Genomic DNA, 23,806 nt, shown 5'->3' on the forward strand with positions numbered 1-23,806 from the left:
TTCTGAGTGGCTTACAACAGGTTATTCTAAAAATTATTATTATTATGGTTGGTCACACAGTCAACCAGAGGTTTAGACTGGGTTTTTAATACTTCATTTATTTCAACTGTACTACTAAAACTCCCATGTTGATTGTTTGTATCCTGTTTGATTGTTTGTAACATTCAGTTGGCAAAACAGTGCATCATGGGGTAACAATTTTTGAATGAACATACCTCAAATAAGTTAATTTACTGCCCACTTCAGCTTCATTGTGAAACTGACAAACGATGAGAAAGGAAAGGGGGCACATTGGTTTTTCACATAAGAAATTCTTTTCCAGCTGGATGGATTCCTGGAACTACACATGAATACATTCCTAGAACATTCTATTCTATACATTCTAAGGCTTGTATTTATTTTATACATTCAATGCCATAAAGTAAGGGGTACTGTATACTGAGATTGTTATAGAATTCTTGAGTTGTGCAATCTCTCTGACCTGAGCCAATAATTAAAGTTTAAAAAAAAGGTTCTCATAAGCAAATGACGAACTTCGCAAATCTGATTCTGTAGGATGACAGAAGGCAGTCTAAGAATACAATGTTATTAACATGGAAATCACCATAGTTACACTTCAGAGAAAATACTGTTTGATATAGAAATGCAGCTCTTGGCATTTAAATCAGCCCAGAGCTTCTTTTTAAATATTTCCTGTAAAGGAATTCATTTGTAATGTAATACCTAAAATATTTCACTTAGCTGTCTCTCCATTATTTGGCAACAGAAATGAGGCTAAAATTAATGTGAAAATAGTTTACACAAAATATTATGCTAATATAAGCCCAATATATAATTATGTTAATGTTATCCATAGAAATTCAAACTAAATAATGAAACTTAAGTTTTTTCAATATGCTGCCTTAGTTGATACCAAAGAATTGGCTTAGCAGAAGCAGTGGCACACTGAAAATTTATATTTTATGTTAATTAAAACATAATTAACATTAAGTACATAATAAATAATTGATTGCTTTTTCTTTCTGCATTTTAATATTTTTTACAATGCAGCTTTCTGCTTCCATGTCTGTTGTCCTCAGGCAAGGCCTGCAGTTTTACTGGCATTAACCAAGACTATAAAAAACATTAAAAGAATTCATCAAGAAACGGGAATGCTGGCAAAAGCTCATCTTAATGACTTTGGAGTGTTTTGCCATTTATATATTTATATCCTACTTTTATTATTTTTATAAATAATTCAAGGCGGCAAACATATCCAACATACCTTCCTTCTCCTATTTTCCCTACAACAACCCCCTCTGAAGTGAGTTGAACTGAGAGAGTGACAAGCCCAAGATTACCAAGATGGCTGTCAGGCCTAAGGAGGGGAATGGAATCGAAGTCTCCTGACTTCTAGTTTGGTGCCTTAACCACTAGATCAAACTGGACTAACAATTATTTATTAACAAATTAATGAATGGTCAAACATTTCCTGATATTTCTCTTTGTTTTTGAGATATAAGCATCACGTGATAACCAAAGCTCTTCCACCTCCTTCTAGATGCAAGAGAACCAAATGTTATCACAACAGTAACATGCAACAGAAAAGAAATCTGCATTCAATTTTCCACCAAAGAAGTTGTTTTAATTTGACAAAATTAACTTTGATTCTAATGCAGCCTTAATTCCCAAATTCCTTTTTATTCTTTTTGTTATTTTTACTATAAGATGAGAAAGAAAAAAATGAAGGATAGATTCAATATTGTGTTGAAAGAGAAGAATACTATCATATCTTTGTATCTGAAAACAATTATTAACCAAGAAAAGCATACAATACTGTAAAAGGTCATATTAGAATAGATGCAAATACTACTGATGCCTATGTCTCTAAGCTATTACATAACAATAGAAAAAAGGAAAATTAAATTCTAATATTGTTTTCTAAATAATATTTCAAAAGTTGATAAAAATCTTGCTTAAGTATGTTTGAATTATAAGTAGGAGTTATTTTATTAACTTACTTGATGAATGAGTGTAATTAGGAATGAAAAAGTAGTAATCCTTGAAGTAACTACATTTAGCCACCTTGAGATATATAGATGTACCTTCTCTATAGGGACCGGGCTCCATTTGTCTTCACATCGGACATGGCTTATGTTATCAATGGTGGTGATAAACCCTCCAGTCGCTTCCATGATTTTGTGGATCTCTGCTGCCAAGCTTACAACCTGATCCGGAAGCATACTCATCTCTTCCTCAATCTTTTGGGACTGGTGAGAGAACATTTCCCCTCTCTATTGCTCATGCCCTTCAGTAACATTGCATCTGTCCAGTCAGCACATTGTAATTGTTGCTGAACCCTTCAGGTCTAGTTGATCATTCAGGGTGAGCTTTGGAATTTTGCATGTTCTCCCTTTTTCAAGCTTTGAGCAAAGATCAAGACAGAAAGTACATAATCTCATCTCCAATGATTGTCCTGCCCAAATATTTCTTTTTTATTCCTGAAACCCCAAAGATTAAGGACTTGCTTTTTTATTTTTCCTTAGACTATATTTAGCATTTTTATCCAGCTTCCCAAGGACCTGGGTTACTCAGATGTTGTTGTTTGATAGAGTTAAAGGTATTGTCATGAGATGTAAGCTGTTCCAAGTAAAGCTATCTTTGGAATTGACTAATGGTGATTTTGTCAATGCCGTTGGTGTTCAAATGGTGCTCCAATTGTTCTGGGTTTGCACCCAAGGCACTCTTGAAAGGATTTGCCAGACATACCTAACAAAAATATCCTTTTGCTAAATCTGATTGATTTAGCTATTGATACTATATTTGCTTTCTTTTGTCATAGTCATTTTACTTTATTTGCAGGTCTCTGTATTTTGTGATTTCTCTTGTTCTTTCTCTTCTACTCTGCTGTCTCTAGATATTGCAGTGACAATTATCCAGATTTTTTTGTTGTTCTTATCAATGATTCTAAAGTCTGGGGTGTTGAGTGGCAGGTGCTTGTCTGTGAATTCTAAAAATGTTGAAGTCCTTAGTGTCTTCATTTTCTATCACTTTATCTATTTTGTGGTCCCATCATCTTGCTTTCAGGCAAATAGTATTTTTTTGCATGTTGTTATTAACTATTATTAAAGAAAGGCTGGAAATTTCAGGGAGTGGATGTTCCATTTGTAAAACTGGATTGCCCATAGTTCATATTTTCAATAGTTGCACCTCTTCATTTTCCAATGTTATTTTTTATCTCTTTTTCACTCAGATGCTGTCCTGTGGGATTCCTGAACTCTCTGACCTTGAGGACCTAAAATACGTCTATGATGCACTTAGACCACAAGACTCTGAGGCAGATGCTACCACCTATTTTACCAGGTGAGAAGATATTAGTCTTAACACTAATAGTTAGGGAGTAAAAAAAGTAAGACCCCAAGTATCTGTGTCCCAAAATCTCTTTCGCTAACACTGTTCTGGGATCTTTATAAAAATCATAGAGTAGCACAGTCAACTTTATATCACCATATAACTTAGAAGTTTCATCCTTTGATGCAGATTAATAGAGTCCAGCCTGGGGAGTGTAGCCACGAAACTCAACTTCTTCATTCACAACCTGGCCCAGATGAAGTTCACAACATCAGACTCCCGGCCAACACTGTCATTTGCCCCCCGTGTACACACAATCAAGACGTCTAGCCGTATCGTTGACATTTTTCTCTGCCGACATGAAAAGATCTTCAATCCCAGCAAAGGATATGTGAGTCCTTTTTATGGCCATTTTGTTAGGGGGCACTGCAGTAAACACAATGCTAGGGCAACTGCTCTAATGCAAGGGATAGTGTATATCAAACACAGAAATATGTGGAATCTGCAGTTGAACCATATGAATTTTCATGTTTGATTTACAGATTTACATTCTGAAAGTGAAACGAGAGCACCCTTCTGAGGTCACATTCATTCAGCGCACATTTGAAGAGTTCCAGGAGCTGCACAACAAGCTACGACTCATCTTCCCCTCTTCACACCTCCCAAGGTCAGTCCCCATTTTGCTTATAACCTTCATTTTTCCTTGATGCTTTACTCAGCCCAAGGAATTAACTGCAATTTCCTGCAATTAATCAGGGAAACTGATTATGTAACTACGTACAATTCTCCATATGTTTTCCTATGTGAAATGCCATTTTTATAAAAAAAAAATAAAAATAAATCAAAATCTAGGAATAAAGTAATAAAAAGGATAATTTGGTTCTTCATCTGTATATTCATGATGAGGCAGTTGGTCTTTTTTCAGGAAGCACATTGTCATTATTATTATCTTCTGGGGTAAATAGGAATGAGAAAAGCTGAAATTATTAGATGGGTTTATGTATATGACCATATATGCCTATTTTGAGCCTATGTTAAAAATAACCTAAGAAATGCCTTTTTGTGAGGCCAAAAAGTATTTCATTCTTGGATGTTTGTGAGGATGGTTCCTTCTTAATAGCATACAGTAGTGTTGCAAGCAATCCTAACCTAATACCTTTCTTTTCATTGGTTTTTTTTCTGGGACACACCATTTTCTGAACCTTTTTACTCCTGGCTGAAAGTATGGAGAGAAATCAAAATTTGGCATTCTCATCTTTTTAACATGAAGCAATTCCCTTTCATGTACAGGGTCTTTAAGGAGTAACCAGATCTGTAAATCCTGCTGCTTCAGAAATTTTCTTAATGGTTGGGGTCACTGCTTAAAGGTCTCTTTCTCCCCCATCCAATCCAATTTCCCAGCTTCCCTAGCAGGTTTATAATTGGACGATCACGAGGAGAGGCAGCGGCTGAGAGGAGGAAAGAGGAATTGAATGGCTACATCTGGCATCTAATTCATGCAGCTCCAGAGGTTGCTGAGGTAATGTGGATGAAAGGAGATTATACTAGAAAGACTAAGGAGAATCTATAAACAAAGGCTTGAATATATAATTTTTATTTTTTTTTTATTTTAATTCCATTTATAATAGTTCTACCTGAGTTATTCTGCAGTTGTCCCAGGATTCTTGTCTAGTTTTGCCTGATCATTCTGCTGAAAATTTAAATAGCTTTTCTCTTTATTGCCAAGTTGTAACTCCTGAAATTACTTTAGACTGTTATTACTGAAGCATGCTGGGCCCTAGGATGCATCAAGAGTGCCCTGATGTTTGATATTCTGCTAGGCTATTTGCATTGCAGAAGAGGAAGACAAGGCTGATATCTCTTATCCTCACTCATGTGGTCCACATCTTTAGCAGTGTGAATTGAGGGTGTGTTCCTCACTGCTAGGTTAATAAGATTGGTGATAAGAAAAATGCCAAAAATCTCAGGTTACGTATATTAGCTGAATCTTAACTCTTGGTAATGTTGGAGTGGGGGCAGAAATAAATGACACGTTATTTGCAGAATAAGACTATTGTCTCTAACATCAAGATTTTCTTTCAGTGTGACCTAGTATACACATTTTTCCACCCTCTTCCAAGGGACGAAATTGCTGCAGGCACCAATCCAGCACCAAAGCCTTTAAGTAAATATCAGTATTATACAAGTGGTAAGAGTTATCTGCTTCAATATTCCTTTTTGGCTGATAGCTGGCCCTCAGTAAAATACATAAAATAAAGATATTTTCGTGCAGCTTATCTTGGGATAAAGTCCATCATGCATTCCTTTGGAGGAAGAAAACAATATTGGTTATTTGACAGAACTTACTATTTCTTCCTAAGAATTTATTCAGAGATGGTTATATATTTTTCAGGATCTGAACTATACTTATAATGATCAACAAGAGGCAATACACAAGCAATTTTATTATATTTGGAATTAATCAGATGTACATAGGGACATATATATTTATGGAGTTTAAATCCTCTCCTGGAAATTGCATTCAAGAATCTTTGTTATTTAGATAACTGGGTACAAGTCATAATCTTTGAGAGCTGTCCTAGTCCTGGTATTGGAGGAAGAGATATATTGTGTCCTGATATGTAGAGTCTATATGTAGAATGTTATATACAGTATAGCTTCATTTTGCAAGCTGTAACCCAGGGGTCTTCAAACTCGGCCCTTTTATGACTCATGGACTTCAACTCCCAGAATTCCTCAGCCAGCATGCCTGGCTGAGAAATTCTGGGAGTTGAAGTCCATGAGTCATAAAAGGGCCGAGTTTGAAGACCCATGCTGTAACCACTTATCAACAACACTTAACAATAGTAATTGGGATGAAAATTTCCATTTCTAAGCATTGGAAAGCTAAGCAGTTATAAAGCACAACCTCATGTGACTTTACCTCTTCGAGATGAAAATTACAACATGCAGTCTCACAGTTAAGCAGTCTCACAGTTGTTAAACTCAACATCATGTGGTCGCCATTTATGACCTCCTATTGGTTTCTTCATTAGCTATGCTTATAGGAAGCTGCGAAAGAAGGTTGCAAATGGTGTTCACATGATCAAGGGATGCTGTGACTTTGTAATTGTGAGTCAGGTGCCCACTACCTGGATCACAATCTTGTAACTGCAGGATGTTGCAACTGATGTAAGACAAGGATCTGTCTTAAATATTCATTCACACATAACTCTGAATAGTTTCTAAACAAGTGGTCATTAAATAAGCACCACTTGTATATTCTATGAAGTGTTTTTTATTTTTATTGTCCATCAGACAGCAGTACACAACCAATTTCACTGTGTCTGGAACTCATCTGATATACATTAACTACAGATCTTATGGGCTTCAATCCTATCCATTCAGTTGTGTCTGATTCTTGCTAATTTTATGGGCCAGGTCTTTCCACATCTTCCAATCTTGCACTACGTCTTTGTCAATCCTATAAAGGAGGGATCCTCAACCCCTGGGTCAAGGCCCATTAGGAACCATGCTGCACAAGTGAGCAAAGCTTCATCTGTGCATGCATAGGATCTAAGTAGCACACGAAACCATGCCCCTCCCCCTGGTCCGTGGGAATTTTTTTTTCCATAGAACTGGTCCTGGTGCCCAAAATATTGGAGGTAGCTGCTGTAGAGAACTTTGGACTTTTAACAAACATGATTTCTTATATTGACTCAAGCAATTCAAATGAAAACTGATTTGTAAATTAAAATGAAGCAACGTAAAGGATATTGTTTTACATTGATTTTGTATTAATATTCTTTATAGTTTAGATTTTTAAAAGATTTTCAAAATATAACAAAGAAATATTTTTAGAAAAGGTACAAACATTTGTTCTCTGTAGTTTCTCCTATCTCTGTTACTAAGCGAAATATAATTTTATTTCATATTCCTTTTTGTTAGATGCTGTATGGTCCCAACCAATTGGAAAAGTGGGTGGAGAGGTGAAATTGTCAATCTCTTATAAGAACAACAAGCTCTTTATAATGGTGATGCATATCCGTGGCCTCGTAAGTGTTAACAGTAGCTACTCTAATGGTACTTCTAACCAGTTTTCTGTGAAATCTGCACATTTATGCAGCCCAAAGATCTGATTAATCCAATTGACTTTATTTCTGTCTTTTAGCAACCTATTCAGGATGGCAGTGATCCTGATCCTTATGTTAAGATGTATCTTCTGCCCGATCCTCAGAAAACCACCAAGAGGAAAACCAAAGTTGCTCGAAAAACTTGCAATCCAACTTATAATGAAATGGTATTTGCTTGTTTACCTTGTATTAATGAAGTAGGCCTTGCATAGATTCAGAAATCCCAAGTACAGGCAGAGTTTGAGCAGATAAAGTGGTCAGCTAACAGATTCTGAAAGCTTTGTAGAATCTGAAAAGGGATGAATTTACTTTTTGAGCTCACTGCTTGCTTTATTCTGGAGATTTAACATTTAGAGAGTGGATTCAATTCAAAAACCTTTGCTGAAACTGTCAATTTGCTTAGGCTCGAATATGGACCATACAGCTACTTTTTCATCACCATAGTAACTGCAAACAGTTGCCAAATGAGGTACTTGCTAAATGAGGATTACCTGTATTCTAGGAGAAAGTTAAAAGGGATGCGGTGGCTCAGTGGGTTAGGACGCTGAGCTTGTCGATCAGATGGTCGGCAGTTTGGCGGGTTGAATCCCAAGTGCCGCGTAACAGAGTGAGCGCCTGTTACTCGTCCCAGCTTCTGCCAATCTAGCAGTTCAAAAGCACGTAAAAATGCAAGTAGAAAAATAGGGACCACTATGGTGGGAAGGTAACAGCATTCCATGCAGCTTTGGCATCTAGTCATGCTGGCCACATGACCATGGAGACGTCCTTGGACAAGCGCTGGCTCTTCGGCTTTGAAATGGAGATGAGCACCAGCCCCTAGAGTTGGAAACAACTAGCACGCATGTGTGGGGGAACCTTTACCTTTACCTTTTTAGGAGAAAGTTAATGTAGATATGAGAAGGCTAATGTTCTGCAACTTTTGATATCTTCCAGCTTGTCTATGATGGAATTCCTAAAGGGGATCTACACCAGCGGGAGCTGCATCTGAGTGTCCTGAGTGAAGAGGGCTTTTGGGAGAACATCCTCTTGGGCGAGGTTATAATCAGACTACGGGATTTAGATCTAACACAGGAGAAGATAGGTTGGTTTGAACTGGGCTCTAGGAGTCATGGGATCATGTGAGAAGCAGGAAGGCAGCCTTAGAATCTTTGGAATTACTTTGGCCCATGGAAGTCCCTGGGAACTAGTGCATGTTCCAGGAGTTGTATCCTGGTATAAAACTGAAAGGATTTAATTTTCTGCGAATAAGAAGATGGACATTTTGTTTCTGTGCAAATGAAGAGTTAATTTCCTGTGGAGAGTGAACATGTTGGAGTTAACGATAGGGAATCCTATGACTTGAAATGGCTGCTGTAGACTTTTATCTTTGAATACATTTACCTTGTGTCAAGGGAGCAATGACTTAACTGAGGGGGAGGGTTTAAATATTAAAGACTTCCCCTCCCCATTGAGATATTTTTTATTTTTTTTAATAATTTGAGTCCAGATGTGAATTGTAGGATGGAATCTAGATGGAGAGAATCTTTGCAGAGTAATGAATGTTATAAATTAAGTTCTTATTGGACTTTCATATGGTATTTTTTATTTTAAAGGAACATTTGCATAAGTATGTGTGATGGGTTGGGAGATATGTGGATTCAGTATGAATGGAAGATTTAAACCCTTATCTCTGGGACAGGAGCTAGTGTGCTCCAACACAAGCCATCATGAAGACATTGCTTCCAAAGGAGAGCAGTAGTACTTGCACAAGCGTAGAACTTACATTTTTGATTTCTTATGATATGTAATCTAAAAAGCATGCTCTCCTGGATAAATATCTGGACTCCTTTGGAGAAGGCAGAAGGCAGAAGGCAACTATTGTTCTTGATTGCAACCATGCAAAAACAAAGGCCTTGACCTTAATGTGTCTAAAAGCAATGTCTTATTTTTTCAATCTTAGCTTTTCTAAATTGTCTCTTACATCTATGGTGTTCTAGTCAGTCTGAAGAGATTGGATGGGATAATTTGTGCTAAGTCTTAGAAGAGTTTTTCATTTACACAACCAAGGGAGTCATTGATTTCCTCTTTCATAATCACCAGTGTCAAAGAACTGATTCTTTAGGTTAGCCAATGATCCCTTTACTGATCAATTGGTAAAATGTGGTCATTTATTTTCAGGCTACTTAATTGAAATAAGTAATGTATTAATGAGTCTAAAGCTTTTATTCATGACAGGCTTTCTTCCAACATGGCAAGTGAGAGGCAAAGTGGCTGGAACTTTTGAAAGTATTTGTGTTTATGACATTACTATAACAACCCTTTAAAGCTGTTGACAGTGGCAAATTGCATTGTTGCCCTTTCTCTGAGAAGTAAAAGTTTATAGAAAATTATGTGGGGTTAGGGAAATTATCAACTATGAAAACTTTTTTCTCTTAAGAATAGATAATTGCTGTTGGGTTTTTTAAAAAATATTTTTAAAAGAGACAAAGAATTTTTCCACACCACAAGCACTTCAACATCACTACCTTGCCTCAATGCCTACCATCTCTAGCTAAACTGTTTACAGTGGAAACTCACAAAAATATTGGCATGTTTCTCAGGATATGAAAATGTGAACTCAAATGTTTTTAAAAAAATAGTTATTCATGCCAAGTTCTGTTCGGAGGAAAAAGCAAACTTGTGGGAAAAATCATTTTTTCACTTTTGAGCTGAAAGCTTCTTTTTACTTTGTGTAATGATGTAACTGGATTTCAAAAAGACAATTACATGAGTGAGTTTGCGGCATGGCCTTTGATTATATCTTCCATTCTATAGGAAATGAGATAAAGATGGCATCTTATGAATACTTGTGTCTTTCTACTTTGTAAAATGGTGACATTGGAAATAAATAAAGGAATTGGAATGCAATAGAGATTGTAGTATATCCATTTTAATAGCAAAAGGATTGAAAATATATATGCCTTTTCAAATAAATATGTCAACAACACGAAATATTGTAAGATTTCCTCCAATACCCTGTAAAAATGGTTGAACTATAGCACATTCTGACTTGTTAGAAAAGTAAGAATAGAAAATGAATAGCTCACTCCCAAGTATTGTTTCCCACTTTAGATACATTTAGTGAAAACTGGTAATACTTTAAAATTTCATGAAGAACTATTCCAAACTCCTCGTTCATAGTATTCTGTTGCATAAAATGGAAGCTAAACTCTTGGAATAGTTCTTCATGAAAACAGAATACAATTTTCCTTGAAAAAGAGCTTTCCATATAAATAGAATCAACACAAAAAAATACTCAGAACAGATGTAGTGTGTATGATTCTGTTTTTGATTCTCTGGTTACTGATGGCTCAAGAAATGACAAGAAAGGATTTCAAATGAATGCCTTGGTTATTTCACTTCCATTTTTCTCTAATTTCAATATTGGAAAAGACCTATGCCTTTGTACCAACATATTCTTATATTCTACCCAGAGCTGTACTAGGTCTGTGTGATGTAAGAAGCCTGCCTCTCTGAAGCTATATTAATGAAACAGTTGAATCATACCTTCTTATATTACTTTTTTCTGAAGAGATGCACAAGGGACATTGATAATACCTCACATTATGATGAAAGCCATGTTCAACATTATCTGATCAAGATTCTAGAATATACAGGGAAGTTTGCAGTTGCAGTCTGAAAAAAAGGCCAGTAAAACAGGTTCGCTAACCTCCCTATGTTCTAAGATTCTTATATTTGCCATTCCAAATTGCTCCCAATTTATTTAGCCATTTTATCTTCTTTAAGACTAAATGATGTGTTTCACATTTTAATACTGTTTTGATATTATTGTACTATTATTCTGATCGGTGACCATGATAAAGACAAACTGACATATGCTGCTGGAGGCCACTTGCCCATTCACAAAAATATTTTTACACAATCAGTTACAAAGTAATATAGTAGTTTATTGAAATGCTGCCTGCCACTGCCTTTATCTTCCCTGAAATATATTGCCTTTTATCCCAAATTGCATTTTTCTCTTCCTGGACATGTGGGCATAAGAATAAGACACTGAGCTGCATGTGATTAACAATTTGTTAAAATTCTGGAGAAGTAGATAATGCTGGAAGCTAGTATTTGGCTTCACAATATGCCAAAATCCTTTTTTAATTCAAAGGATTTATTTTTAATGAAGTCAGGTAAGGCAAGGAGTGTGGCCTGCATAAAGATAAGGTAATCCCAGCTACATGTTAGGGAAGCTGGAGTCAGAATGACTGAAGATAGCTATGAATGCTGGTTCTCAGACTGATGGGAGTTTTAATTCCTATTTCTCAAACTGTCAAATCGGGTGCAATCTGCTGCTTCTCTATAAAACAGACTAGCTACCTTTCCATAGACATATTTTCTTAATCATTCTTATTAATCTGAATTCAGATTTGTTCTTGAAATGAACCATTTGCAGTGTATGCTATTATTAGAGATCTAACAACAGTTAAAAGTTGTGAGGACCCAGATTGTTGGGGGCAATAAGCTGACTTTGTAATAATGCCGCTGGGGGGGGGAAAGCCCTAATAAGCAGGCATATACATAGAATGAAGGCTATTGCTAAGCACATTGGTTTGTGCTTAAAATTGTAAGCCACCCTGAGTCTTCGGAGAAGGGCGGGATATAAATGGGATTTTTTAAAAAAAAAGTACTCTGGAAAACATAACAAATTGCCTTTTCCAGGTTTATCAACCTTGGCAGCTCTAAGATGGGTGGACTTCAACTCCCAGAATTCCCCAGTCAGCAACCCTGGCCTATTCTTGTATTGCAGAAGGATACTCTGCTTTCAAACACTATATTCCAGTGGATATATTAATAGCTGAAAACACAGCATCCCAAACACCAAGGAATTGAACTCAAAAGAACAAAAAGCACGTTTCTGTTTTTAACAATGAACATCTGACTACTGTTTGGGAATCTTTCAGTAGTAGTAATATCTTTATCTGTGCAATTTATACATTTTTACAAGTTACAAGATCCAAATTAAAAGCTTTTTTGTTTGTTAACATTGTAGAAATCTGGGATGAGTTTTATGACTGACAGAAGGCTAATCTAAGCTTGACTCTGTGTTAATTTAATTACTTAGCAACATAATAACATCTATAGCACTGATTGCATGGCTATTGCAACAATATTATAACATAGGAAAATAAACACTGGTAACAATGGATACTTCCAATGGCCCTCTTGGCCATTATATAATTTTCCATGGGTTTGAGGTTCATACCAGGCTTTATGCGGCATGATAACATCTGCACTCGAAAAATGAGCAGGATTAAGATTCATCTGGGGCCATATTAAAGCTTCTAAGTGGTAAAATAGATGCTGTAGATCATTTTGTCTCTTAAACCACCTCTAAATTCCAAGAACCGCACAGAAGGGATGCTAATAGATCACACTTTTTGCCTCCCTATGCACTTGATTTAATTGATTTCTGTTTGGGGAAAAGAGATTCAAACATTTGCTTGGAAGCTGCAGTTATTGAATTATTTTTGCTTATTTAAGGCATTTGGTATTCTTAAGCATACCAAATATGTGCATTCTTCAATAAGATAAACTGCCAAATAGTCTCCTCAGGAAAGGCAGATATAATTAATCAAGTCACAGATCTAAAGAAAGTTTTAAAGAAAAGTCAAGTTTCACACCTATTAGTATCTTTTTTGGTAAGATGGTGTATTACAACTATCTCCTTATTAGTTTTAACCCATCAACTAAATTCTGAGATTAAAAAGCATGTAATCAGTGCTTATCTAATCAGCACTATTATTTAACATACTTAAAAAATGTCAACATATTTTTTGGAAATGGCTGCTTATTCTTTAAATATTTCCTAAATTTTTATTATGTGGTTCTTGTATATTCAGAACAAGTTAATGGGTTTCTTTCTATCCTTATGTTTAAGATTGTAACAAAGTAATCTAGACATAGTAGTGGTTAAGGCTTCAAGCTTGAAAGTGGGAGAGCATGAATTCTAGTTTGGCCTTAGGCATGGAGCCATTTGGGTGACCTTGGGCTGGTTGTTCCTCTCAGGCAGTGGCAGATCACTTCTGAAATCTTAACAAGACAACTGCAGGGATTTGTCCAGGCAGTCACCAAGAGTCAACACTGACTGAAATACACAAAGGAAAAATTTAAATATCACTGAGGTTTATTTAAAAAAAAACTACATTAGGATAGCTTTAAAAAAATGATTCTCAGTAAAAAAAAGAAAAATATGCAAAAACTCCAGCTACACACTAACTTTTAGTAGAAACAAAATAAATAATATTTGATCTAAACTCTCAGTTGATTCTTCGCTATTGTTGAAAGAAAAATGCAGTTCAATACGGGAATAAACAAAATGAAGACTGCTTTAGAAAGATGATTGCAGTTTACTGAAGGGCAGAGCCAGACAGAAATGTGGCTCTGGGAAGGCTGACCACATGTTGCTGGGAATGGAGGGTTTTTACACCTTCTTGGGCTTTTGTGTTTGGAGTTGTTCCTGTGGCATGAACTTTGACCTGAGGTTCAGTGCTCCCTTCTGGTATTCTGATGGTGGTGGGTTAATCCTAGTATGTCCTAAAGGTCATATCATACTTCCCTGGGCTGTGGCTGATGGCTATGGTTGAGGGGTTGTTGGTTCTAGGGATCTTTGTCTTTCTAATCCCATCAGCTCCAAACTTCCTGGCCACAGTCTTTCTAAAAGGATTATCAAATCTGCATTTCTAAAAGCTGGCCTGCTTGGTTTCTGCTTGGGGGAGGGAGACTTGGGGCTGTCTTTGCCTGAGATTTTTCTTTATTCCTTTGGGGAAATATAATATTCTGTCCTTTTTAATACCCTTCCCCCAAATATTTCTTTCTCTAGGAGGGTGGGTGGGTGCTGGCTTCCAACACTATTCTTGAAACAAGGCTAGCTTATCTCTAGTGGTTCCACCAAACTAAGCAACCTTTGAGCTCGTCTAGTTAATATTATCTTATTACTATTTGCTGAGCAACCTAACCTTTGCACCAATCTCTAAAATAATATTTTTCCTACACTCTGTGCTCTTTTTCATAAAGGCTTCACAGGTTTTCATAATGTCAGATTATAAAAAGCAGGGTTACAAATCATAATGGCTAGATCAAATTTGATTAAGCAGGGTGTGTGAACCAGGCCATCTCAAAACCTATGGGCGGTATGTTTTGGCTGCCTGTGTTATGTGACCGCAACAACAATGCTTTATTAGCCTAGTTAAGTGTTTGTTATATGAGCACAGCCTATGTGTTCATCACCAGTTCTCAGGAAGAAATAAAACACCCATCTCCAAGTTTAGAAATGGACTTGGAAATCTGGGTGAGAAGTAGAATCTGCAACGAAATTTTGCAATGAAGGTTCTCCAATTCTGAATGCTAGTAAGCTCTCCAGCGATCCCCGCCCCCAGCGGTTATCCTGTGTTTTCTCCTCCGATCCGAGTTAACAAATCCAATGTTCAGTTTTTCCTTAGCAGTTCTTGTGGTTTCTCCTTTCCTTCCCCAAATATATCGGGAATGGTGTCATTGTAACTGAAGAAACGAACAGAAGACGTGTAGGATATCTCCTAAATTATTTCCGACAAAGCTAGCACTCAAGACTTCTTGAGTCAAGCGAAACTATAAAGTTTACACCAAACGATATGCAGGAGAACTTCACTATAATCTGCTAATTGTACTACTTCTAATCGTTCATTACTGGGTTTTAAAAAAAACACAACTACTGGCTGATGCAATCCCCGGGCAGTGGCAACCTCCCAGTTACCCTGTTCCCTCTCGGCCGGAGGCGGGGCTAGGTTTGAGTAGAGGACTAATCGCAAACTGTCAAATGCCTAGATTACCCGGATGCTGACGGAAGCCCCACCCACCGTTTCTGCTTCTCTTCTGGAAACCGTAGAGCCGACCCTTCTTTCCTCAAGACGAAATGAGCGCCTGCGCGTTTGGTTCCCTCCTGAAAGGGGTCTTCCGCCCTCAGCCTTAACCGCTCTTCTCTTTTCCCAACTGCCGCCATTTTATTCTTCTCGCGGAACGTGCTGTGAAAAGCCAAAAGGGCCGCCCGCCATTCGCTGAAAAGATGGCATGGCCCAGCTCGGGGAGAGGCCTCTTCACCCTTAGAAATCCTTCAACTGTCACAGGCCGACAAAAGCGGCCGATTCACATCGGGGGGAAGCGCTGAGGTAAGGAGCATCCCGCCCATGGAGCCCCTGAGGGAAGGAGAGCAGGCGGCCCCTCGCCTCAACGCTTGCCCGCCCTCGTTGCCGACTCCCCAACCCGACGCTCCGTTTTCATTGCTGCGGCTCTTATCGCAGCTGCTGCAGCGCCTCCTGCCCGGTCCGATTAGTCCCCTCTTCTGGCTGCCTCCCGAGGTCCACGCCACCGCGCCGGAGACTCCGGTGCCAGTGTGGGAGACTAGCGGCCTGCCTCCATTTTTCGCCGTTCAGCACCAGCTGCGCGTGGTCTCTTCCTCCTACCTACTGAGTAGCACAGACAAGAACTCCGTGCCCGGCGCTCTGCGAGCCCACTTTCCCGAGATCTTGCAACGAGTCCCGTGGCAGCCGCAGAAAGCCGTTCTTGACGAGCCCGACTCCGATTGCGGCTACCACAGCTTGGAAGTCGAGGAGCAGCTGCGGGAGGCCTGGGCCCCAAAGGAGCTTGCTGGGGAAGCCCAAGAAGAGCGGGATGTCGCGAAGACCTCGCAGTCTCTGGATAGGAAGAGTGCTGGGCGGGAAGCGGCTGCGGAAGTTGGCTCCAATGTAGAAGCCGACCTGCCGGTGGTGGCCAGGCCGGCGTGTCCTAACAAGCTGATCGATTACATTCTGGGGGGCGCTTGCAGCGGGGAAGAGAGCGAGGGGGAGGACAACGAGGAGGAGGAGGAAGAGGATTGGTACGGGGAGGAGGAGGAGGAAGACGAGGACGATGGCTTTGACAGCGAAGGAGCCCTTTCAGAGTCGGAAATAAGCCAAGATGGAGAAAGCAATGATCTGTGGAACTCCTTCTGTAGCCCCGATCCGTACGACCCGTGGAATTTCACAGCAGCTCTGCTGCCTGCTGAGAAGAAGGTGGGAGAGGAAGGGTCTTCTACAAGAGAGTCAAATGAAAGCGAGGAATCTTCCTCTTGGAGTGAAAGTTCTTGTGAGGAAGACGAATGGGAGTCTGGTAGCCTAGATGAATCTGAAAATTTGAAATTGTGGAACTCTTTTATTAACTTGGACGATCCTTATAACCCTTTCCATTTTAAGGCACAATTCCAGACTGCAGGAAAGAAAGGGAAAAGTGACTTGAAAGGATCCACCGGTTTAAGCCTTAGCCCCTCTCAACGTAGTATCTTGTTTAGCTGTCAGCTTCACCTGTTTGATAATGGAGGCACTGAAAATGCTGGGTATGGCATCCTCTCTAAGGGAAAGCATAAGAAGAAGAAAAAGGTATGAGTATTTTTTATTTGTATATTGTTAATGCTGGAAAGATTCTTTTAAGGAGTGAATTCATTTTTGTTCTGCTTGACAAAAATATGGGATAACCTTTGCAAAAGATAAGCATATGGTTTATGTAGTGGATTGAATTTCTAATGAAAGTTAAATCTTGAATTATAGTTTGTATTATCCCATATCCTAGTAAATTGCTTCATTTTTTCAGATTATAAAGCCTTTTTTTAAATTGAGAGTTTTGGCCTCAGGTACCTAAGTTATAATAGCAAATGTTCTGCTTGTTAATTTGACAAAATAAAAAAAGATTTAAAAATTACAAGTATTTGGTGGTTTTAGAGTCTCCCTTTCATATGCTCTTTGGAACACTCCTTGTATTTCAGTTACTCTTTATTTTGTTGTTTTAATTAAAACGGAGCATTTAATGCAAAAAAGGCCAGGCTCTTTGATTTAAATGTGACTAATGGGAATTGTGTCATGCATCCTCTAGTATGTACAGCTTTTTTGAACAAAATCACAATTCAGCCACTTGGCTTTTTCTGAGGCCATGTTAAGACATCTCTCTTCCCCCCTTTTCTCCAGCTGATGTGTTACTAAATTGGAAGTGGTACCATCTAGTGCAGGGGTAGGCAACCTTGGCTCTTTTATGACTCTTGTGGACTTCACCAGTCATAAAAGAGCCAAGGTTGCCTACCCCTGATCTAGTGCAAGTATGTGTGGTTTTCTGCAGCTGCCTGCTCTTTGTAACTCCATTTGGTAAAGCAGATATAGTACTTAAAGTAGTTCTGTTGAATACATGAAATTCCCAAGCATGACTTTCAGATTTTTCAAAAGAGCATTAATTATATTGTACTTGAAATAGAATATTCTGCAAAGGTTGTTGTGGCAAATTGTTCTTAGATTGAAAATTTGGAATTAAATAATTTTAGTCTTGAAAATTATTGTTCATTGCAGTGTTTGTCTTTTTCTGAAGAAAAATAACAGCATATGTAACAGTGTTATGATTTTAACATAAGGGATCTACTTTTTATTAAGACAGTTATATTTTCTTAATCTCAAGAAGTATAAATCTTATCCCATCTCCAGTTTTATTCTGATATTAAACATGTGAACTAAAGTAGGCTTAGAGATGGTTGTTGGTCAAAGAGCATCTAGTGAGCTTTATGTCTAATTTAAATATGCTTTTATATACAGACATATGAATTGGACATGCTTTCCCAGTTGTAGACAATCTGGTGTCTGCCACATGTTTTGAACTGTGAATACTATATGCTCTAGCTGGCATGACAGATGTTGAGAATATCCTGAATTATCCAAAACATGTTATTCATGCTTTAACCACTAGTTTGCACTAGCTTTTATGAAGTACTATAGTGGATTACTGTAAAAAAAATAGTTACTTATCAACTGCTCTAATTTAAGTATATGTGACCAATTTATGGTGCTCTTCTAGAAGTCTTTGTTCCCCTTGGTTGACAGATTAATCTTATGAATTTTGTATCCTATTCTAATGATATTTTAGCATTTTGCCATTTTAGTTTTCCCTTCTGATTAAACAATACAGCTTGCATCTAATTTATATTGTCTAGAGCTAGAGGAAATAAAGATGCAATAAATATATTTTCAGAAATACCGAAAGATATAAAATTGTGTATTTTAAATTATCCTTCCCTGTAAATCATTGCGACTACTTTCAAAACAAATTTCAAGTCCCTTGTGTATCTTTCTACTGACACAGAAAATTAACAAAGATCTGTATGCAATATATAGCATAATATTACATGACCTGGTAATGGTACCCTAGAGAGAATTGTACAATGATGTAAAAGGCAAGAAAGGATTAAGGCACAGAGGGAGAAGCTGATGTAACTTATCATTTTGTATGAAGGTATTATCTTGGAATAATTAGTGCTATATTAAAAATGCCAAGTAATATAGGACAAATTGTTTTATTAGGACCACATAAATACAAGCTTTTGACTTGATTACAAAAGAAGCAAGTGAGAAAGATTGTTAAGCAAGATAAGTATTCTAGTTTGCAGCTTATGACTTCAAATTGTGTTGCATTAAGGAAGGAAGGGAGATGAGTTATAGTTCTTTGTTAGGTTTTTACTGTTTTAACATTTTGAAGGTCCAGTACGTTAATATATTTTATCAAATTTCCTTAAATGGCTAAATTGTGTTGAACTTTAATTGCTATAAATAGAGTTCTTTTTACAAACAAATGTCATATATAACTAGTGCTTTTATAAATCAATTACTTGAGCTTAACATGAAAGAAGCAACAAAAGTTAGGTCAAGCCAAAAGCTAATTAAGAAACAATAGCAATACAGACTACAGTAGAGCACAGCCCACTCCTTGGTAAGACAGAACAATGTAGGATAGAAAATAGCAGTAGCAGATGGATTCACAATTGGCTGATCAACCCCACTCAGCATGTAGCCCTTAATGCAATTATATCTACAATTAGAGAAGCATGCAGAGGGGTACTTCAGAGTTCTGCTTGGTCTCAGTGCTTTTTAACATCTTCATAAATGATCTAGATGACAGGATTAAAGGGGAGCACATGAAATTTGCAGACAATCCCAAAATGGAGGGAATTGAGAATGCTTTGAAAGATAGATCTTGACAGACAAGGCCTATCCAGTAAGATGCAGTTAGTTCAATGGTGAGAAAAATAAGGTCTTGCACTTAGGCAGGAAAAACTAAGTACAGTATAGAATAGGCAGTACCTGGCTCAAAAGCAGTAACAAAGGGATCTAGGTTTCTAAAGGACCACCACTTAACTATGAGCCAGCAGTATGCTGCAGCTGCCAAAAAACCCCAATTCAGTTCTAGGCTGTATCAACAGAGGGACAGCATCAAGATCATGAGAAGTTATAGTACCACTTTATATTACACTAGTGTGGACTTGGAATACTGCATCCAGTTCTGATAACCAAGGTACAAATAAGATGCTGAGATCCTAGAAAGAAGGTCCATAAAAGAGCAACAAAGATGATAAGAAGTCTGGAGGTTAACTGTAAGATGAACATTTGTTGGGAACTAGGTATGTCTAGGCTAGCAAAGAGAAGGACTAGAGGTGATACGATACCTGTCTTCCAGTACTTGAGGGACAATCACAAAAATGAGGGAGTTGACTTATTCTCCTGAGGACAGGACAAGAAGCAACATGTGGAAGCTCGTTAACAAGAGAGTCTACCTGGAACTAAAGAGAAATTTCCTGACAAAGCAATTAACCAATGGAACAGCCTGCCTCTCAGAGTTATGAGTACTCCATTGCTGGAGGTTTTCAAGAAAAGATTGGACATTCATTTGTCCAGGATGCTATAAGTACCTCAAGCCTTGGGCAGGGGATTGGACTAGAGCAGGGTTCCCAACCCCTGGTGCATGGACCGGCACTGGGCCGAGGCATGCCAGAAACCGGTCTGCGCAAACAAGCAAAGCCCCATCTGCGGGATGCAGACAGTACATGAAACCACATCCCCTCCGGTCCACAGAAAAATCTCTCTCCACGGAACCAGTCCCTGGTGCCCAAAAGATTGGGGACCTCTAGACTAGAAGATCTCCAAGTCCCTTCCAGCTCTATGGTTCATGGTTAAGAAAAATTCATAGCATATCAAAGTATACATCCAAACACAGCCAATTTTTTTTATGTGAAAAGTTTCCATACAGCAGATAATTTTAATAAATAACCTAGCAAGAAAGCAGTAACAGATATTAGATTGCACCACAACATATAAACATCAAATTAAATATATATTCTCCACAGCAATCTCTTCCACAAGGGCATTTCTTCCTTCTTCTTCTTCCAAATGAATGATAGATATACCTTTTAAGTTTTTCTTTTAATATCAAATATATTATAAAAAAGCATCATGTAAATGTCTGCTAATTTCATATAACTTTATACTTTATATAGGTGACTTTTCTTGAAGAAGTTACTGAGTATTATGTAAGCAATGAGGAAGATCGCAAGGGACCTTGGGAAGAGCTTGCACGTGATGGATGCCGATTCCATAAACGAATTCAGGAGACTGAAGATGCTATTGGATATTGCTTAACAGTAGAGCACAGGCAGCGAATCCGTAATAGATTCCAGGAAGTGTGTTATGAAAGTCCTGATATTTTTTAAACCCTTATTAATTATCCAGGGTAATACTTTTAATGATGTTTATGAGCATCTTTCAAGACATCTGTTAAAAATGATAGCTGCCTCTAATAGTATAAAATTCAGAATTGGAGTAATTGTAAAACTGTTTCTCAATTGTCTGCCAACAAATATGGTATAAAAACTGGATGCAGTGTTTAAACAAGTCTTTTGAACATCCAGCGTGTGCATAAGTGGTCCTTTCTAATGATAGTTTATCTATTTTTACAAAAGCCAATCCAAACATGCCTCCTTGTGCATGTGTGTGTATCTGTGTGTTCTGTCTCATTCACATATATGAGGAAAGAAATGTGTCAAATTTTGCACTTTTGAAAAGGGAAAAATATTTTCAAGTGTATTTATTGGGTTTGAACCTAACAATGCAGTTCTGATTTAAAGTTTGTAAATTGCACCCTGTACTTACATTTGTATATACCAGAAAATTGTAATAATATTATTTCATATAATTGAAATGAATTTATACAATAACCCTGTCTACTTCTCATTGGTCTTTTTGTTTGTTACATATGTGATTTTAACAAAATTCTTTGCATAAATATCTTTTACATTTTAGAGATTATTTAGTTGGAATAGAATGCTGTATATTTTACAGTAAAATTGCGAACAGTATTGGACTGCTAATGACAGGAACCACCATTAACGTGGTTAGAACACATTTTCCCCCACTTTTGGCATTATACCTGCCTAATGGATACTGTTTTCCGCTACTGTGGCTAGATCACCAAAATTCTGTAGCAGTTCTGTTTATTATTTCAGAAGGAATCTGCTGTCAGTAAACACTGTAGTAAGGAAAATACAAAATACACTGATTTGATTACAGTCTGCTCTAGAAATTTCAAATTTATAGGAAAAAATCATAGAATTTAATGTTTGTAATGCTGATTGGTTACAGAGATTTCCAAAATAATCAGTATAAACCTAACAGCAATATAATCATTTCTAAGGATAGTTCTATAAATATTTTAATGCAGTAATTATTAATGTTATATATTTAGTCAGAATACATGTTTGGATTATTGTATGCTTTCCAAATAGCTCCTATAAATCCAGTATTCAGAATTATTGGGATAAATACATTGGTTTAAGTTATTGATTAGTTTTAGATGTACTTCTCTAGAAGGAAGGAAGGTATACTGGTAATATCCATTGTTGCAATATGTACTTAACACAATAAGAAATGGCTTTACTTTTTTCTGTTTTACGTTTTACTAACCTCATATTTGTACAATTCTTTATTATAATGACAAGCACACTGTGGTTTAGTCCAGGTAAATTCTAATAAAATAAATAGTCCTTTAAAAAACATTTTCAATATAACACAAAAGTACATTTTGATATGTAATAGTCTAGATAATTCATATGTGGAATACTTGATATATGAAAAAGGTCCCTGTGAAGCACTGCTATAAAATTTCATTATGCTATCTGAGGCATTTCCAATTTAGTTGCACACTTGTGTATTTGGAACTTAATTTCTGTATAAACACACATAAGATAAAACCACAGAGGATAGAAACATTTTCCATCTTGATACTGTTTTAAGTATTGTCTTTTATTGGTCAGTTATTGAGTACTGGAAGGAATGATTCTGTTTGTCAGTCTGAAGCCATTTAAAAGAATGAGTGCAGATTCATGAAATAAAAATTCATGGCTTTTTTTCCCCTGTAGAATGATTTAATGGTGCTATAATGAAGGATGTCTTTATAAATTTAAGTAACAAGGCATGGAAAACTAATTCTAAAACTTTAAATCAAAACTATTTATCAGAACTTTATTTTTATATCATTTTAGAAAGGTAAACCAAGAGGCAGAAAACTTTGTATATACAGGCTTAAAAAGATTTGATTGTATCATTGTGATTTATATTTAAATATATATTTCTGTGTATAATAAAACACTTTAAAACTAATCTATAGATTGTAATAAAGAAATTTTTCATGTTTAAAATGTCTGGAAACTTGAGCCATGATACTGGGCTGTAGCTCTTAAAAGAGAGTATTCTTTGGTAGTTTGGGAGTGCTGAAATGCTTTTATAATTAGATTTTATTAAATACTTGGAGTTTCTAAGTATTGTTAAGTATTCAAGGTATGGTATTTGTTTTATTCAAGGTTCTCTTAAAAGGGTGCTGGAATGAATTTCTCATTCTCTTGGATTTATTCCTGGTGTATGCACATAAGCTGACAGAAGAGTTTAAAATGGCAAGAGAAATCCAATAGACGTTCAAAATATTTAGAATTAAAAACATTGGCAATAATAATACACTTGACTCAGTTCACAAATTGGATTCTCTCAGGAATGCTCCAAATAGCTTTGAGACAGTACTCTTGTGTTTGATGTATCAGAATTGTTACAGTAAATTTAAATGATGACACCACCATATTAATGTTTTAATGTATTTTTCTCGTTGCGCTCTGCAGTCTCAATATAATTATCTTTCCATAATTGCCCAGACATACAACTCGTTTAACAAGTTAATAGCAAAAAGGGGTCAGATGGTTTGTTGTCACTGAGTTGTGGGGGGGGGGCACGAAGGGAGGCTCAGCCAATCTCAATGTATACATGGTTGTACTTTGACAATATAAGGTTCTTTCATTCAGTTGACAGATTCACAAAATAGATACGAATGGAGTTAAATTAATTTTGCTCACTTTTTTTATTTTTCCAATCCTGAATTTGATACATGGGATTTAATATGCATTTTTTCATTAATCTGTATCAATATTTAATTTAAAACTTGTGGGATGAATATCAAAAAGACAGTGCTAAGGGAATTGC

At 36.9% G+C, this 23,806-nt stretch overlaps 2 protein-coding genes across 2 annotated transcripts in view; both read left to right on the forward strand.

The window, feature by feature from the left end:
• PIK3C2B (phosphatidylinositol-4-phosphate 3-kinase catalytic subunit type 2 beta) overlaps positions 1–12,287 on the forward strand; it is a 100,083-nt gene extending 87,796 nt beyond the window's left edge. Inside the window, exons 25-33 of the mRNA XM_081322261.1 lie at positions 2,096–2,252; positions 3,233–3,342; positions 3,520–3,721; positions 3,873–3,997; positions 4,732–4,849; positions 5,413–5,494; positions 7,258–7,364; positions 7,481–7,609; positions 8,376–12,287. Coding sequence (XP_081178387.1) covers positions 2,096–2,252; positions 3,233–3,342; positions 3,520–3,721; positions 3,873–3,997; positions 4,732–4,849; positions 5,413–5,494; positions 7,258–7,364; positions 7,481–7,609; positions 8,376–8,564 — 1,219 coding nt within the window. The 3' untranslated portion in view covers positions 8,565–12,287. The remainder of the gene's footprint in view (positions 1–2,095; positions 2,253–3,232; positions 3,343–3,519; positions 3,722–3,872; positions 3,998–4,731; positions 4,850–5,412; positions 5,495–7,257; positions 7,365–7,480; positions 7,610–8,375) is intronic.
• Positions 12,288–15,243: 2,956 nt separating this feature from the next.
• PPP1R15B (protein phosphatase 1 regulatory subunit 15B) lies at positions 15,244–23,410 on the forward strand. The gene is made up of 2 exons (XM_081322622.1): positions 15,244–16,858; positions 20,782–23,410. The coding sequence occupies exons 1-2, from the start codon at positions 15,632–15,634 to the stop codon at positions 20,992–20,994; spliced, it is 1,440 nt and encodes a 479-aa protein (XP_081178748.1). The 5' UTR covers positions 15,244–15,631; the 3' UTR covers positions 20,995–23,410.
• Positions 23,411–23,806: the final 396 nt, after the last annotated feature.

Source organism: Vipera berus (genome assembly GCF_964194415.1).
Source record: "Vipera berus genome assembly, chromosome: 3".
Lineage (NCBI taxonomy): Eukaryota > Metazoa > Chordata > Lepidosauria > Squamata > Viperidae > Vipera > Vipera berus.